Raw genomic sequence first — 18,326 nt, forward strand, 5'->3', positions numbered from 1 at the left:
CTGCGTCCATGATAAATGATTTGACAACTTAGATTTTGAGAAGTTTTTTCTTTATTCTTCATTTGTTTTTCTGCTTTTCTTTGCTATCAGTTTCTAATTTGCTGCCTTAATCTACTGTAAATTGGGGAATTATATAAATAAGCTCTGCAGGATTGGTCTAAACTAAGGGTAAAAGGTAGAAATGAAGCCCTAAGACACCCTTCTCTAAGTCCTCACCACATTATCTAGCACAGGAATTCCATGGCATGCATTTTTGGTAACTTGAGAACATACTGGTCCCTTTTTTGTTTTTGTTTCCAGTTAAATTATAGTAATTTAAAATTGTGAGATAAGTGACTTTGGGTTGATGAGAGATTATTAAGAGTATAAAGATTTACAACTCCAGTGGCAAAGGGCTTAAACTGAAGCAGATATAATTTTAATAAACTGAATATTAGCTACTAATATAATTTAAATAAATGAAATATGATTTAAATAAACTGAATAATGATAGTTGAATATTAAGCAAACTACTAGCCTCTTACTAGTAACCATTGCCTATAATGTAAATACATTGAACATTAATCATCATAAATGGTAAACTATGGACATGAAAATATTTATGCATGAGAGTGAGTTTGTTACTTGGATATGATTTAAGAACAGTTCTGCCAAAAACAAGAGGATTAACTAGGTCCTTTTAGAAGCTGGTTTGGTAAATTTATGTTGATTTGCCCTCTCTTTTTTCTAATAAGCCATTATTGTCTTCAGTAAACGTTCTGTTGTTGGGAAGGCAATGGTGGGTTAATTGGTTATTTTTTTTATTATTAGGATTCGACCTACAATCAGCAGTTAATTATCCCGAGTATAGGACTACCTTTGAAAACCAAAGTATTTGCAGCTGTACAAGCCACTAATCTGGATGGCAGGTAACTTCAAGCTCCTATCTTCTGTTGGTTAATACATTTTGGCTGCCTAAAGCCTGATGAATCATAAAGTTAGCTCATTCACTAAAAAAAAATATGTCATTGCCACACCATTTAGGAATGCCTGATAAATAGAAATAACAAATTACAGGATGAAAGGGTAATACTTTAAGTCATTAATTGGAAAATAACATTTCTTCCCTTAAAGAAGGAGAGAGAGTGATGGGAAGAGGGCATGGGGAGAGCTCTGGGGATACCAGAATATTCTGCTTTTTCATCTGAAAGATGATTAATCAGATAACGGTAATTTTGTGAACACGTGGTTTGTGCATTTTCTATGTGTTTGTGTCTGTGCATGCTCAATTGCTCTAGTTGTGTCCGACTCTTTGTGATCCCATGGACCATAGCCCACCAAGCTCCTCTGTTCATGGGATTCTCCAGGAAAGAATACTGGAATGGATTGCCATGCCCTCATCCAAGGGATCTTCCTGACCCAGGAATTGCACCTGCATCTCCTGCATTTTCTGCTTTACAGGTGGATTCTTTATTGCTGAGCCACAGGGGAAGCCCTCCTATGTGTGTGTTAATATTCAATAAATGTTTATTTAAAAAACCAAAAGAACTCTGGCTCACAACTATATATAACAATCCCCAGAAACATCTCTGCAAAATAATCAAATAAGTCATTTTGTCTGATTCTTAGAAAATCCAGGATGATCAAAATTGAAAGGAAATTCAAAAGTAAAGATCCATTTCTACCTTAATAAAAAATTGTAACATGTATATGATTTATTTTGGGTTTCTCATATATTGTTATTTAAACTTTGCATCCTGAAGAGATTGGTGCTCTTGAGAAATTTGGTTCTACTTTGCCTTCTCCCTTTTTGTCTTCTTGGCATTTCTGTTCTTGGTTTTATGCGATACTTGATGTGCGATGGCAATTTGTTGCAGACTTTTAAACACTCTGAGTTTAGGAGAACATTTTATTAAACAACAAGTCTCAGGAAATAATTAGTTGAAAAACTATATTCCCTGGAGTAAGATGTTTGTGAATATCTATTCCTTTGGGTTAATAACTATTATCCACAGGAGACTCTGACTCTAGATTATTCTTCCTTTTCCTTGAAGATGGAATGTCTTAATGGATTATTGCTACACGACCCCATCAGGGAACCCAAATGATGATACTCGATATGATCTCTTCCTTAGGTAGGTGTCTAACTCTTGTATTGATAGCAATAATTCAATTGTAGATAATTGCAATAGAAAATTGAGGACAGATAGATGAATTATAAGGTACTTTTATAGCTTTTAAATTTAAAGTTTTACATTCTGAACAAAAATTAAAATATAGTTGGAAGTGTAAAAGTGGAGAACAGTTTTCAACATGAAATGCTGAAAAGGCTATTGTTTGATGAAAGTTACAAGTAAGTTTGGCACATCAAAGATGTTTTATTCATGTTTAGGTCATACGGGAATATTTCATTGTCTTAGGAAAAGCATGGTTAGGAGATTATTGGCAGTAAGAGAAAGGCAGTGACTATTTTTATGAAACTAGGCTGTCTCTTGGTATGTCAAAGGAGAGTAAAATTAAAGTAATGGTCTAGATAATTTAGACCCCATAATGCTTTTCTTTATTTATCAGCATTTAAAATGAAAACCTACCACCTTTTTTTTTTTAAAAAAAAATCAGATCCAATAACTTTGATTTCATTCCCAATAGACAGTGATAGAGTGAATGTAATCTACATTTGGGAAAAAAGGGACATTGATCATAAAAACTTTCAATCATCTTAGTTCCTTTTCAGCATTTTTATCTGACAGGAGAGTCAAGCAATGGCTTCTAATCATGCTTATAAAATGCAGTTGGCTCTGATCACTGCTGCTTATTGACACATGATGGGAATAATATGATGGCAAATCAAAAGGATAAATTTTATCGGTTAATCAAGGTTACGGTGCTACTCAAAGGGTATGATCAAACTGACACTCATCCTATTGCTGGAAGTGTTCATTTGGTTAACATTTTTGGGAAACAATATCCTTAAAAAAAATCCTTAAAAGATTTCATATCTTTTGATTCTACATTTGTGAATTAGGAAGCATATTCTAAAAGTATTTATCATCTTCTTGTCTATCAGTGCTATTTAGAATAGTAAAAATAGGAACCAACTGCGTGTTCAGCAGCAAAGAAATGGGTAGGTGAATTATGGAGAACCAGCAAGTTGAAAGCTCACATAGGCATTATAATCATACAAAGTTACTTATAAAGTAGAAAAAAAAGATTGGTGCTATTTTATCTCTTCCCCTTCTGTCTTCTTGATATTCCCATCTTTATAAATATGTGGTTCTTTACAATTTAAAATATGAAATGAAAGAATCAGCATACACAATTGTACAACTGACCTCATTTATGTATTATAGAAAAGAGTGTAAGGAGATATTAATACATCAAAAGATTCACCATGGTTATGTATGCACAGTGAGATTGTGGATCATTTTGCTTTGACATTTTTGTTTTTCTATAATCTACAGAAATTTCACAATTTCTATAATAATTGCATATTATAATCTGGAATATGATCATTAGACTTCTAGTATGACTATGGTTTCAGCTTAGTTCTTTCAGTTTTCTTCTTAGAAACTATAGAGAATGAAATGAGTTCCCAAAGGATATTTTCAGTGAGATTAGGAGGAAAAGAAAATCTTCTGCTACTGCTAAGTGACTTCAGTCGTGTCCAACTCTGTGTGGCCCCATAGATGGCAGCCCACCAGGCTCTCCTGTCCCTGGGATTCTCCAGGCAAGAACACTGGACTGGGTTGCCATTTCCTTCTCCAATGCATGAAAGTGAAAAGTGAAAGTGAGGTTGCTCAGTCGTGTCCAACTCTTAGCGACCCCGTGGACTGCAGCCCACCAGGCTCCTCCGCCTGTGGGATTTTCCAGGCAAGAGTGCTGGAATGGGGTGCCATTGTCTTCTCAGAAAAGAAAACCTAGAAATTACAAAATATTTGTTAGTGTTGATAAAATTAGTTAATAAGATCAAGACATACAGTATAGGAAAAGGCTGGGAGGGTGGTGTGGGAAGAGGTGGCAGGAGAAGTGGGGAAAAAAAGTGAATGCTGAGGGTGCCAGAGCCATAGGAGCTAGAAAGCCTGGAGAAACGCGCACCTACAAGAACAGAGAATCATAAGCTAACAGAATCGAGAAAAAATAGATGAACAAAAAATTCATAAAGTACAAAAGAAAGGGGGAAATCTACAAGGAAATGAGAAGGATATGATACTACCAGCTGTTGCAGTTAATAGACACTCTAAATTGAACTCTGGGAGATGGTGATGGACAGGGAGGGCTAGCGTGCTGCGATTCATGGGGTCACAAAGAGTCAGACACAACTGAGAGGCTGAACTGAACTGAACTGAACTGAAAGTTATTAAGAAATATGACATTATGTGAGGCTAGACACGTAGATACAAATTTACAATACTCAGTTGAAAATAAATCGAAAGCATGGTCATTAATAGGTGATAGAGTGTGATAATATGCAAATCAATGGGATTGACAGAGAGTTTTAAAAACAGTGCAGGATAGTAGATAATCATAAGAAAAATAAAGTATGAGATCTGTGCTTTGCTCATTATACCATGATAAACTTTAAATGGATTATTAATTTAAATGTAAAAACTACAGCTTTAAAAGTGATGGGAGAGAAAATGAAAAGTATCATTAGAACTTTGGGGTATGGAAAATCATCTTTAGCCCACATACTAGAAGCCATAAAATAAAATATTTAAAATTAAATTATGTAAAAATAAAATTTCTCAAACATATGTACACAGGCACATGCACACACAGACACACACACACACAGTGAGGACTGTCCAAAGCCAGACAACAAAGTAAAACAATTCACAATTTATATAACAAACAAGGAACCACATTTCTTAAAAACCAAGGATTTAAAGGAATCAGAAAGGAAAGGCCAATAATACAATTAAAATTTAGGCAAAGAACATAAATTTCAGATGAAGAAATACAGATGGCTCTAATATATATGAAAAATGCATATATCCATTCACAGTAACAAAAAGCTGAAATAATATTATATGATGATGGTTTATTGTCCCTGTCAAATAGGGAATAATCCAGAATTTTATGCATATACTTTGTTGATATAGCTCTGAGGGAAATTAAGTATTTTTTATACATTACTGGGGCAGTACAAAATGCAGCAATACTTAGAGAGGGCAATATGGCAAAGTCTGCTGAATGATCCTTACAGACATATTGTGTAGAAAACCCTGCACATTTTCCAAATGATGTATTGTAAGGCTGTTCATTATTATTTGGAAAATTCAAAAGATTTTATTTAATATAAATTTATTTATTTTAATTGGAGGTTAATTACTTTACAATATTGTATTGGTTTTGCCATACATCAACATGAATCCCCCACAGGTATACACATGTTCCCCATCCTAAACTCCCCTCTCTCCACCCTCCCCGTACCACCTTTCTGGGTCATCTCAGTGCACCAGCCCCAAGCATCCAGTATCATGCACTGAACCTGGACTGGCGACTCATTTCATATATGATATTATACATGTTTCAATGCCATTCTCCCAAATCATCCCACTGTCTCCTTCTCCCACAGAGTCCAAAAGACTGTTCTATACATTTGTGTCTCTTTTACTGTCTCGCATACAGGGTTATCGTTACCATCTTTCTAAATTCCATATATATGCGTTAGTATACTGTATTGGTGTTTTTCTTTCTGGCTAACAAAGCAAGGGTATATACATGGGACCCAGGTTGAGTCAACTCTGGCACGTGTGCATGATGAAATAGTATACAACTGTGAGAAAAGATGAAGGAGGCTCTCTATTGATACAGAGAGATCTCTAAGTTACATTGTTAAACTTTAAAAAGGCAAGATACAAAACAACAGAGTTTGGTATGATTTGTTTAAGAAGGGGGGAACATTGAGAATATGACTCTGTTTCTATTTGCATATGTCCTGTGAGGCTGCAGTAACATGTGAGATCATCTCAGGCAGGTTTGTGTGTGGGTGTGGAAGGGCATGGACAAGGGCAAAGATAGATGTTTTACTTTGTATATTTTATGCTGTTTTGGATTTTTCAACCTATAATAGTATGATTCCTCTAAAATTTGGCAGAAATATTGTAATCATAAACTGATTTGTTTAAATTTTATGATCTATGTCACTCCTACATATCTGTTGAGTTAGCTTATTTTCATATTACAAATCTGTAACACGGCATAATTTTGTTGGCTTTTAATATAATGGGCATGGGGAAAACCCTCTTAATATTGCAGAAATTAATGTACAAGTCATGGTGGGTTGGTACTTTCCAGTATTAATTGTTTTCACTTTCTCTAACATGCAGCTGTGACAAAGATCCTCAAACTACCGTCATCGAAAACGGCAGAAGCCAGCGGGGCCGCTTTTCTTTTGAAGTGTTCCGATTTGTGAAACACAAGAATCAGAAAATGTCTACTGTCTTCCTGCACTGCGTTACCAAGCTATGCAGAGCTGATGACTGCCCCTTTCTCATGCCAGTAGGTTTTTGATAACTTTATTCTGAACTGATGTATTAATCTAAGCTGAAGTTTATCAAGTGTTAGGAACTTATATCTACATAGAAGGTGAATATGCATCAGGTCAGATAGTTTGAAGTACAATTTTTTCATTCATCCAGTAAAGATGTATTGTATACCTACTTTGTGCCAAGCATTATACTGGGAATACAGAGATGCGTGCATGAATTCTGAATTTAATCAGCTTATCTGTTAGAAGCATGAGATAGTCAAGGAATAAAATATGACAAAATGTTATGATGCAAAGGCAGACAGATACGTGTTGTAGCAAAAGGCACTATTTATCATTGTGAGAGGGATGAAATAGAAGAAGATGAGAGACTTGATCAAAGAGATGTGATTTTGAAGACAGACACTCTACACCAAAGGATCATCAAAGCACAGACACAAGAAACAGAGTAACCTGCGAACTTCCAGTCTCAGGAGGGCTATGGAGCAGATCAGAGGACGATGGGCAAGCCTGTGCTGGGGGCTTGATTGACCAGATGGCCAGGGAACCCCTGGTGTTAAGAGTTAAAAACCATAAAAGATGTGGATCTGTGCTACGTGTGTGTCAGTCACTCAGTCATGTTCGACTCTGCAATCCCATGGGCTGTAGCCCAGTAGGCTCCTCTGTCCATAGAGTTCTCCATGCAAAACTACTAGAGTGAGTAGCCATTTCCTTTCTCAGGGGATCTTCCCTATCCAAGGATTGGAATCTGGGTCTCCAGCATTGCAGGCAGATTCTTTACTGTCTGAGCCACCAGGGAAGCTCATATAGCTGCCACTAAAATATACACCCATTTACTAGTGAAGAAATAAAATTCTATTTCTGACAGGCCCCCTAGGGTCATACCAATATTAACATGGATTAAGCAATGGCAAGCCATTCTGGTATTCTTGCCTGGAAAATTCCCTGGGCAGAGGAGCCTGGTGGGTTGGAGAGTTGGACATGACTAAGTGACTGAGAATGCACACACAAATGCAATATTAACCTGAGAAAAATGCAGTCATGTTTTTTGATTTAAAATACCTTTAATGTCTGTATAGTCAAAGCTATGTTTTTTTCAGTAGTCAGGTATGAATGTGAGAGTTGAGTGCTGAAGAGTTGATGCTTTTGAACTGTGGTGTTGGAGAAGACTCTTGAGAGTCCCTTGGACTGCAAGGAGATCAAACCAGTCCATCCTAAAGGAGATCAGTCCTGGCTATTCATTGGAGGGATTGATCCTGAGGCTGAAGCTCCAATACTTTGGCCACCTGATCCAAAAAGCTGAGTCATTGGAAAAGACTCTGATGCTGGGAAAGACTGAAGGCAAGAGATGGGGACAACAGAGGACGAGATGTTTGGATGGCATCACCAACTCAACGGACATGAGTTTGAGCAAGCTCTGGGAGATGGTGAAGGACAAGGGAAGCCTTGTGTGCTGCAGTCCATGGGGTCACAAAGAGTTAGACAGGACTGAGCGACTGAAAAACAACAAGCTTTAATGTGTTTATATGTGCACTCAAATTCATGTATTTCTTTACAATCATTGATTATATTCATTCTGTATCAGTTCAGTTCAGTCGCTCAGTCATGTCCGACTCTTCGCAACCCCACGAATCGCAGCATGCCAGGCCTCCCTGTCCATCACCAACTCCCGGACTTCACTCAGACTCACGTCCATCGAGTCAGTGATGCCATCCAGCCATCTTATCCTCGGTCAACCCCTTCTCCTCCTGCCCCCAATCCCTCCCAGCATCAGAGTCTTTTCCAGTGAGTCAACTCTTTGCATGAGGTGGCCAAAGTACTGGAGTCTCAGCTTTAGCATCATTCCTTCCAAAGAAATCCCAGGGCTGATCTCTTCAGAATGGATTGGTTGGATCTCCTTGCAGTCCAAGGGACTCTCAAGAGTCTTCTCCAATACCACAGTTCAAAAGCATCAATTCTTCGGTGCTCAGCTTTCTTCACAGTCCAACTCTCAGATCCATACATGACCACAGGAAAAACCATAGCCTTGACTAGATGGACCTTAGTCAGCAAAGTAATGTCTCTGCTTTTGAATATGCTATCTAGGAGTCTACATTTCCTTGGCTCTGTGCTGACCAATTTTTCAGGGAAAAATTTATTAAAGGCTTGAGAGAAATAAAAGTAGAAAAGTTTGATAAACACATCTCTTTATCAGGAGAGCAGTTGATCTATGTAAATTAATGAGGCGATGCACAATTACATCAGAAGGAAATAAGAAATGTGGCCCAAGCCAGGATACAAACACTGTAGCAGTTATATGCAAAGTAATTAAATGCACAGAAGTAAATGAATAAAATTAAACATGTGGTATTTCTTCTAAAAGAATCTGCTTTCCAAATGGCCATAAAGAAACAATTTTGTGCTGGTGTGGAATTTCACTTCTTTTCATTAACTCCTTAGGTTTGCGGCCACAGAGAAAGGCGAGATGTGGGGAGGAGGACCACTTTGAGTCCCCAGAGTACTTCTGGAAACGCCATACTCTCTGCGGGCCCCATCATTACTCGTAGTGGTAAGAGTGCCCCTCCTTTTGTGTGTAGTAATAGATAGTTCCAAAATGGCTTGTTCTTTGGCTTATAAGCATAACTCAAAATAGTTCTTAAAGAACATAAATTAACTGTGAGACAAGATAAATTGCTAGACAACTTTAATTTCATGGTAGTTTCTTCTTTATTCAACTGACTCACAAAGGGCAATATTGTCTTTACCACATTTCCCTTCATACATACACACACTCACACACACACACACACACAAACACACACACAAAATACACTTCTGGACATGTTTCATTTGCCCATCCAGATCTACTCTGCCCTTCCCAGCCCCTCTCTGACCTAAAACACTTATCTCTGTGAACTGCATCCATCCACTGGATGGATGCCTTGCCAGGTTTAGTTTCTGGCTGGACTAGACCAATAGGTGGCGCTGTCAGAGGATGGGTGTGAGGTGCACATGGCTCCCACCAGACAACAGTCTCCATTCAACTACTCTCTCAGAGTTCTGGAATCTCTCCCTTAATCCATAGTTCTGGTAACTTGACTTTCTCTTGTGAATTCCCTCCATCTTTATAAAGTGAGTGAAGTGAAAATTGCTCAGTTATGTCCTACCCTTTGTGACCCCATGGACTGTCCATGGAATTTTCCAGGCCAGAATACTGAAGTGGGTAGCCTTTCCCTTCTCCAGGGGATCTTCCCAACCCAGGAATCAAATCAGGGTCTCCCACATTGCAGGCGGATTCTTTGCCAACTGAGCTATCAAGGAAGCCCCCATCTTTGTAAACCGTCCTATTCAGTTCAGTTCAGTCATTCAGTTGTGTCCGACTCTGTGACCCCATGAATTGCAGCACGCCAGGCCTCCCTGTCTATCACCAACTCCTGGAGTTCACCCAAACTCACATTCATCGAGTCGGTGCTGCCACCCAGCCATCTCATCCTCTGTCGTCCCCTTCTCCTCCTACCCTCAATCCCTCCCAGCATCAGAGTCTTTTCCAATGAGTCAGTTCTTCACATGAGGTGGCCAAGTATTGGAGCTTCAGCTTTAGCATCAGTCCTTCCAAAGAACACCCAGGACTGATCTCCTTTAGAATGGACTGGTTGGATCTCCTTGCAGTCCAAGGGACTCTCAACAGTCTTCTCCAGCACCACAGTTCAAAAGCATCAATTCTTCAGCGCTCAGCTTTCTTCACAGTCCAACTTCCACATCCATATATGACCACAGGAAAAACCATAGCCTTGGCTAGACAGATCATCCTGTTAAATATCCTTAAATTACCAGTTTGAATACCAATTGCTTCCTTCCAGGATCCTGAATAGTGCTAAGTCATTTCAGTCGTGTCTGACTCTGTGCAACCCCATAGATGGCAACCCACCAGGTTCCCCTGTCCCTGGGATTCTCCAGGCAAGAACACTGGAGTAGGTTGCCATTTCTTTTTCCAATGCATGAAAGTGAAAAGTGAAAGTGAAGTTGCTCAGTAGTGTCTGACTCCTAGCGACCCCATGGACTGCAGCCTATCAGGCTCCTCCGTCCATGGGGTTTGCCAGGCAAGAGTACTGGAGTGGGTTGCCATTGCCTTCTCCAATCCTGAATAGTAATAGTATGTAAATACCTCTACCAGTACACACATTTGTGCTCTTGAATCTAATGGCCACAGTTGTTTGTACAATACATTCTCATATATACAATTATCTGTGCATGCATGTCCATACACATGCACATACACTTACAAACACTCTCCAAAGGAATACCGCTTTTATGGGTGTGAACACAAAGACATCCAGAATTACTTGGATCAGGAGTTCCCCCCCTCTGCGATCTAATGCCTGATGTAGATCGGAGATAAAGCTGGTATGATAATAATAAAAATAAAGTACACAATAAATGTATTTCTTTTGACTCAATCAGAAACCATGCTCCTACCCCAACCATGGTCCATGGAAAATTGTCTTCGATGAAACTGGTCCCTGGTGCCAAAAGTTTGGGGACTGCTGAGTTGGGTAAAACAGACATGCATTATAAACAACACACACTGAAGTCTGAAAAACTGGTTCTAGTTCAGCTTATGTCCTAATAAGATGTAGGACTTGGGATATTACTTCACTTCTCTAGGCAAATGTTTCTTTATTTCTTTATTTTTTAAATGAAAGGTTTGAAAAAGTAGACTTCCAGAGTCTATCTAACTCTATTGTTCTAAATTTGTCTAAAAAGAAAAGTGGAGTTCTGATTTGGATTATATGGTAATCATTTTTCTCTATTTTATATTAGGCATAGGCTAGTATTATGTTTCAATTAGATTCTCTTTGCCTTTTCTCCCATGCCTCCTATCCCACAATGAAAAGAAAGTTTCATCTGAAAGAGATAATTAGGCAAGAAGTCATTTGGTTCTGAAAAATCCAGATAATTGCTTTAATTGTTTACTTCTTTGTGTTTGTGTAGACATATTAGTAATTAAAAAACAAACAAACTAATAGGCCATTTAAAAAATGCATGAATTTATTAAATATAAAATTTCAAACTTAGCTCATCCTGCTTGATAATTTGGAATATTGTGAATGGTTTGAAAATGACTGGTTTGTGGTTTGTCAGAGGCCCAATTCTTATCTCTAGCTGTCAGAAATAGCTCATAGAATTATGCTGCATGGAAACTCAGTTCTTATTGCCAATAATTATGAATGCTTTTGAGTAGGCACAAGAAAAATATTCTTATTTCTACAGAGCATTTCAGTTTGTTGTAAGAAAAGAACCTTGAAAGTCACACCTCTCTGTGCATGTTGAGATGCAGGAAAGTGGATGACTTTCCTCCTTATTAACCTCCTTGCTTCTTTCTTACATGGATCAAATCAAACTAATGGTAACAAATTTTAAATAATTTGCAGTTATAATATAGGGCTTCTCTAGTGGCTCAGTGGTAAAAAATCCTCCTGCAATGCAGGAGACCCAGTTTCAATCCCTGGGTTGGAAAGATTCCCTGGAGGAGGAAATGACAATCCATTTCAGTATTCTTGTCTGGAGAATCCCATGGGCAGAGAAGCCTGGCAGAGTCCATAGGGTCTCAAAGAGTTGGACATGACTGAGTGACTAACACTTTCACTTTCAGTATAATATAATTTTAAAAACAGATCAGGATTATTAAGATATCCAAATCCCAGTAGCAGTTTCTATTCCTACTTTAGCTAACCAGCTATCCAGGTTTATAAGTGTCATGCATATTACGTCTAGTCATCCAAAATATCTATATTAAAACCTCAAAGAACTAATGCTTTTGATAACAGTACATCTGATGTCATGCCTGAATTTCTCCCTTTCCAACTGAGACTTATTTCCACCTCAAAGATGACATTTATTTCCCAAAGCACTAAGATTGTCTCTTAATCACCTTGGTCTCTCCACTGGTACAGCCCCACAGAGTCATGTTTAAACTTCATTTCTCTCTCACTCTCTGTGGATTTATTTATCATGATTTTGATAAATAACAGTAGGATGGTCTTTATTTGGATACCACGGTGGCCTCACTACCTAGAGGACCATGTACAACAATGTTTTTGCTATAATACTATAATACCCTTAAAATTGAACTGGACCCTTACAATTAAAAAAAAATTTAATTCCATGTAAACACAACTCTGGAGAAGGAAATGGCAACGTACTCTAATATTCTTGCCTGAGAAATCCTATGGATAGAGGAGCCTGGTGGGCTACAGCACATGGGGTCACAAAAGAGTCAGACATGACTTGGCAACTAAACAACAAATACAACTTAGAAATCAAGCCATATCCACTCACAGGCAAATTCTATATAAATTAAATATCTAGCTTAATGACCAGGGATACCTTATTCCCTTAGTTTCACTTTATTTTTACCTTAGTTCAGCTAGAATTTCTGCAGAAATCTGTGACTTTCAAAAGCAAGTCTAATTTCAGGCATGATTTCCTTTCTTCAAAGTTCTCTGATACTTGGAAGTTTTGCTCTGTTTACTCATTGAACCACTCCTTCCCATACACATCTGGCTTGGGTCAAGTTTAAAAAGTTGTTAAACCTCAGAACTTCTGTCTTGTTTTTATTTGAATGAAATCAAATCCATTCTGATTATGTTTTACCCAACATTGTTTATCTTTTGTTAGCTGATTTAGAAAATTATATACATCCTCAGAATTCAAAATCCTCAAAGTTCATGAAATGTTCTTAATTTAGGCTCTGAAAGGCTATAATTATTTGGTAGGGAAATGCTTATCATGGGGTACAATTCTGGAAATTTAAAGGTACAATCACTGAAAAACAATAGTACTTAATTTTTTTAAAAATATAAATTCCTGTGGAGAAGTCCAAGCCAAACTCTTGTTAAACTAGTGTCATTGAGTTTCATGGATAGGGAATAATTCACTCTAGCCTACTGATTTAGTCCCTCCATGGACAGCAACTCTTCTAGGAACTGGAAATAAAGCAGAGAAGAGGCCACAGTCTTTGCCCTCGGGGATCTTAGAATTCAAAGGTAGAGATGAAATGGCTACTCCATGACACAGTGGAGAGTAAAAACTTCCAAGGTTCTCAACTTGAAATATGTGGTTCCTTTTAAAACATAGGTAATTGAAGACTTAAAAAAAAATAGTTTGCTTGTGCTAAGAAAGGAGAATATTCATTCTGTATATAACTTTGAACAGATGTTTACGTTTTCCATCTATTTCAGCTACTTATCTGAGAGAAAAGCAGAGAATGACAATTTATCTGCCACTTTTGGCTTTTAAACAGCTGTGGTATTGCTGCTATCACTTTCCTGCTATGAGTCCTCAGCTAGCTATATGTTTTTTGAAGATCTCACCAGGTTTAGATTTCCAATCTGGTTAAATTCCATAAGATGACTTTTACTGTAGATGTGTGTAAGACCAAGTTGATGTGAGAAAAAAACTGAAGTGTGTGGTGATAGAAAGTTCCTGGAAAATCACTACCACCTCTTTCTAGACAGAGCTTTGATTTTCCTTTTAATTGCAATGATCCTAACATTGCAGGATGCCAGGAAACAGCAGATAATAGATAACCGTGTTCTCTTTAACCTTATTTAGTATAAAATACAATTGCAAACAATATTCAAGTATTACACATTCTGATTTCAGCCATCTGCCAAAGGTAGGGTGCTTTCAGTTTTTCAGAGTCCTGGAACCTGCAGCTGATGTAGCTCCTTTGGCGCTTTTGTCCCCACTTGGAGATTTTGTCCACATCCAAGTCCTTGTGGGTGACAGCTGGGATGTTATTCTTACAAAAGTGCTGGTAGTAACGTAAAAGAGGAGGGGATATTCTGATTTCTTCTGTTAATCTGAAAGTGCAGAAAAGAGGTGATTACAGTCATGGAACTTTTGCTTAATTTGAGAAATATACCAGGAAGCTTTTTATTCTTTAATAGAAACCTTTTTAAAAATAGCAAATAAATGTAATTACTAAACAAAGAATAACTTTTAGAAAGGAATTTTAGAGCATTAGATATTCTCTTCCATATCCTAGTGAGGCATCTCATTTTGGGAAAGAGGCACATAGATCTTTTGGATCAATTAATCACAGTGTGCACATCCTGTCTGTTTCCATGAGAAGCAGTTGTCCTTGTGGGATAGTGTTAGTTGGAGGTTAGGATTTTCCTAAACATGTCTTATGGTGAAAACTGATATTTTTTTCTTTTTGTCCTATAGCAATATACTACACCATTTTAATGAATACTGTGAATGAGTGCTCTATTTATTTTGGAAATTGTACTTCAGGATCAAACAGCAGAACCATCATTTCTGCCAACACTCATATGTTTGAAAAGAAATGCCATCAGCTGTTTTATAAACATCTCACAAGCTTCTCCCATCAATTGTTTCAAATATTAATCCTGGAGTTTTGTCGCTTGAGATATTTATCTTTTTACTAAAAACATTCTTCACACTTGCTAGTTTATATTATTTTAGGAAAAGGACTCTGAAACTGAGCTTTTATTTAAGCATATGTTTACTTTATTATAAAGGATGTGACAGATGGAAGTTTCTTCATCTGTAAAATGGGAGTAGCAATGATATCTAAACCATATGGCAATTATGAAAATAAATGTGATAACATATGAGATAGCACTTTGTGTACTGTGTGGCATTACACACATATTAATCGTAATAATATTTATATTCCAGAAGCAATAGCCAACTGCACACGTTTTGTGGTTCAAATAATACAGGCACACGTATACACCCACATGCTTAAACACAAATATAAAATCTACTTGTATAAGTTCAAGGGTTAATTGCTATATGATTAAAATATGGGTAACAAAAACTGGGAAAGTAAGTGAATGTGTTCACTGCATCTGTTGTGTTTGTCAGGGAAAAGTGAAGAACCAACAGCTTCAGTCTCTTACTTAACAAATGCAAATAATTAAAACTCAAGCTCAAGAGGCGCGTTTTCCTTTCATTTAGTCATTAAGTATGAATTTATCTTCTGGGAACTTGATGTGTTTTGCAGAATATGATGGAAAAATTAGCATCACTTAAAATAGAGTGGAACTAAATAATGAATATTTCTCTATAAAAAATAATAAATAGCAGGTTATATGGCTCTAAAAAAATGTATTAATAGTAGATGTTAACAATTACTGCCCCCACTAACCTGACTAGAGATATAATGATAAAGAGAAGTCAGCAGAGAAGAATTTAGAGTAGTATGTTTTATGATTGTATTTATACACCCAGAGCAGTGTCAGAGTGTAGATATGGAGGAATGAATAGATGAAGAAATCTTGGACATGTGGAACAGGAAATGAGAAAGCAGAGAATCTAGCAGACTTTCATTATTGCCTTTCCCAAGGAGCTTGTGGATGAAGGTGAAGGGACATATAGGTAAAAAGCCATTATAGAATTAGACATTGGTAAATATTTGGAGACACAATATTACTTTTGTTTCTTTTTTCTTCCCCTCAGATGAGACACCAACCAACAATTCACAGCTTGGTAAGATAATTAACATATATTGAGAGTGAAAGTATAATTTTTAAAAATGTTAAGTAATTTTTGGTAATTAGTTGCAAAACTGTCATCAACTAAATATAATGAGCTCTGGTTTTACAAGTTTATTGCATTTTAAATAACAGTTCACTGAGAATTTCTGAACTCATATGCAATCTGTTGGTCAATTTTTATAGCATATTATAAATGAAATTTTTGGCTACTCAGGGGATACCAAGCCTCTAAATTGTACAGTCCTTTGGGCTTCCCTGGTAGCTCAGATTGTAAAGAATCTGCCTGCAATGCAGGAGACCAGGTTCAATCCCTAGGTCAGGGAGATTCCCTGGAGAAGGGAATGGCTACCCAATCCATTATTCTTACCAGGAGAATTCCATGGACAGAGGAGCCTGGCTGGCCTACAGGCCACGGAGTCACAAAGAGCTGGACATGACTGAATGACTAACACTTTTGGGTAATGAATTGAAGTCAAATAAATTGTAGCATAATCTGATGCTATTATTGTAGCATAGTCTGATGCTATTATTCTACAAGATACTGCTGACAGAGGCTTTGCAGTCATAAACTGAGATAAGTTAAGATAAATCTGATGTTGGACCTTCCTATTGAGTGTGTTTATTACTTGCAGGTTCTCCGAATGAACCTCCTTTTCAGCTGAACGCTGTCACCAGTGCCCTGATCTCAGGAATGGTCATTCTGGGAGTCATGAGCTTTTCCCTTCTTCTGTGCTCACTGGCCCTGTTACATAGGAAGGCACCCACCAGTTTGGTGTTGAATGGCATACACAACCCAGTCTTTGATTGACTGTCACAGGCCCCTGCTCTCGAGAAAGGGCTTTACTGATGCTACAGTGTGTGACTGCAATTGAATGCCAGCCAGCATTTGATATTTGCAGGCTGGATAGAGTGTAGCTTGTTAGCATAACAATAGCGAGAGAATTTTGATAATATTACTTTTGTCACTTATGTTTGTGGTCAACCCTATTTGTATGGCACCTCTGGGTATACTGACAATAAGCAAACAATATTCAGGATTTAGATCTTACAAGATCTGTCATTATTTCATTTCAATTTTCTTTTGATTAATGGTTTTGGAGAGAAAAGGCCATAGAAAAAAAATTGTTGCGTTTTATCCCCGAATTATCAAAAATCGTTGTGATGGCACTTAGATTTGCATATATAGTCCTAAAATGAAAGTTGTTTTTTGTTTTATTCAGATAACTGAAGTTTGGGGATAGGTTTTAATTGGATTAGCCAATTTGGACACCTGAGATTTCATTTCTCATTCTATGACCTCCTACGTTTTTGGGTGATTTCCATATCTGAAAACATACATTACAAAAACAAAAATAAAAACTCGGGTAATGTATCTAACCTGGAGGGAGCATCCATTTGTGCAGCAAACAATAAAAGTAGTTGTTAGCCTCTAAAGGATACTAAGTGACACTTGATCATTATTCATCTGGTGGAAGAAGCTGTGATCAGTTTTCTCCTGGTTCAAGTGAGAACATCAGCACGTGTTCACTCTGCTCCCAGGTAAACCCCTCAGCTGCTTCTGCACAACTGCAGATTATTCTTAATTTAGGAACCATCATGTGGGAAAACAAACAGTAATTGTGGGAGAGGACATTATCCCCACACACAAGCATAGTGTTCTTATGCGGGTTTTTAACAACCTAGGTTCCTTTGTTTCCCTAGAACAAAGAGGAAACAGGTTAAATGTGTTTTGCAGAACTTTGTTGGGGTCTCCATGGGGAAAAAATGTTCCTTTTCTTATAAATTTCTCATGTAGAGAAAACATATAATCTGGAGGAGGCCTATTTTTCCAGAAATAGTATTTTCCTCTAATAGTAGCCTACAAGAAGCATTTTATTTTTTATCAGTTTTGGAAAAAGTTTTAAAAAGCCGAATTTTAAACCTATATTCTTAAGGAAAAAAATCAACCTTTCCTTTGTCTAATTTATTCATACAGTAGAGCAAATACAACAACTCAGTGATAAATACCAAAACCTAGCATGTGCAGCTACTAAAAGTGCTGTTTTTAACTGCAAAAACTGCTGTAGAGACTAGTTACTGTTTAATATTTGTGACCCATTATTCAGGACTCAATTTTACCAAGCAAGTTTGTGATGCAAAGCACTATGCAAGTTTAGATTTGTTTCAAATGAAGTGCCTATGTGCTGAAGTTAATAATTAAATCAGTTATCAAATCAAAAAACACCTTTTCTCCAATTTTCCTGAACAGTTCAGAAAAACGTATTTGTATTACACTAATTAGCTGTAGAATAATAACTGCCTCAACTTTCTCTTTCAAGGAAAAGACACAATCAGAGGAGAGTGGG

General features: G+C 37.3%; 1 protein-coding gene across 1 annotated transcript in view; it reads left to right on the forward strand.

The window, feature by feature from the left end:
- ZPLD1 (zona pellucida like domain containing 1) overlaps positions 1–16,845 on the forward strand; it is a 75,010-nt gene extending 58,165 nt beyond the window's left edge. The window contains exons 6-11 of the mRNA XM_005674873.1: positions 811–908; positions 2,034–2,114; positions 6,312–6,483; positions 8,912–9,020; positions 15,944–15,973; positions 16,614–16,845. Of these exons, the coding sequence (XP_005674930.1) occupies positions 811–908; positions 2,034–2,114; positions 6,312–6,483; positions 8,912–9,020; positions 15,944–15,973; positions 16,614–16,789 (666 nt within the window). The 3' untranslated portion in view covers positions 16,790–16,845. The remainder of the gene's footprint in view (positions 1–810; positions 909–2,033; positions 2,115–6,311; positions 6,484–8,911; positions 9,021–15,943; positions 15,974–16,613) is intronic.

This window comes from Capra hircus, chromosome 1 (genome assembly GCF_001704415.2).
Source record: "Capra hircus breed San Clemente chromosome 1, ASM170441v1, whole genome shotgun sequence".
NCBI lineage: Eukaryota > Metazoa > Chordata > Mammalia > Artiodactyla > Bovidae > Capra > Capra hircus.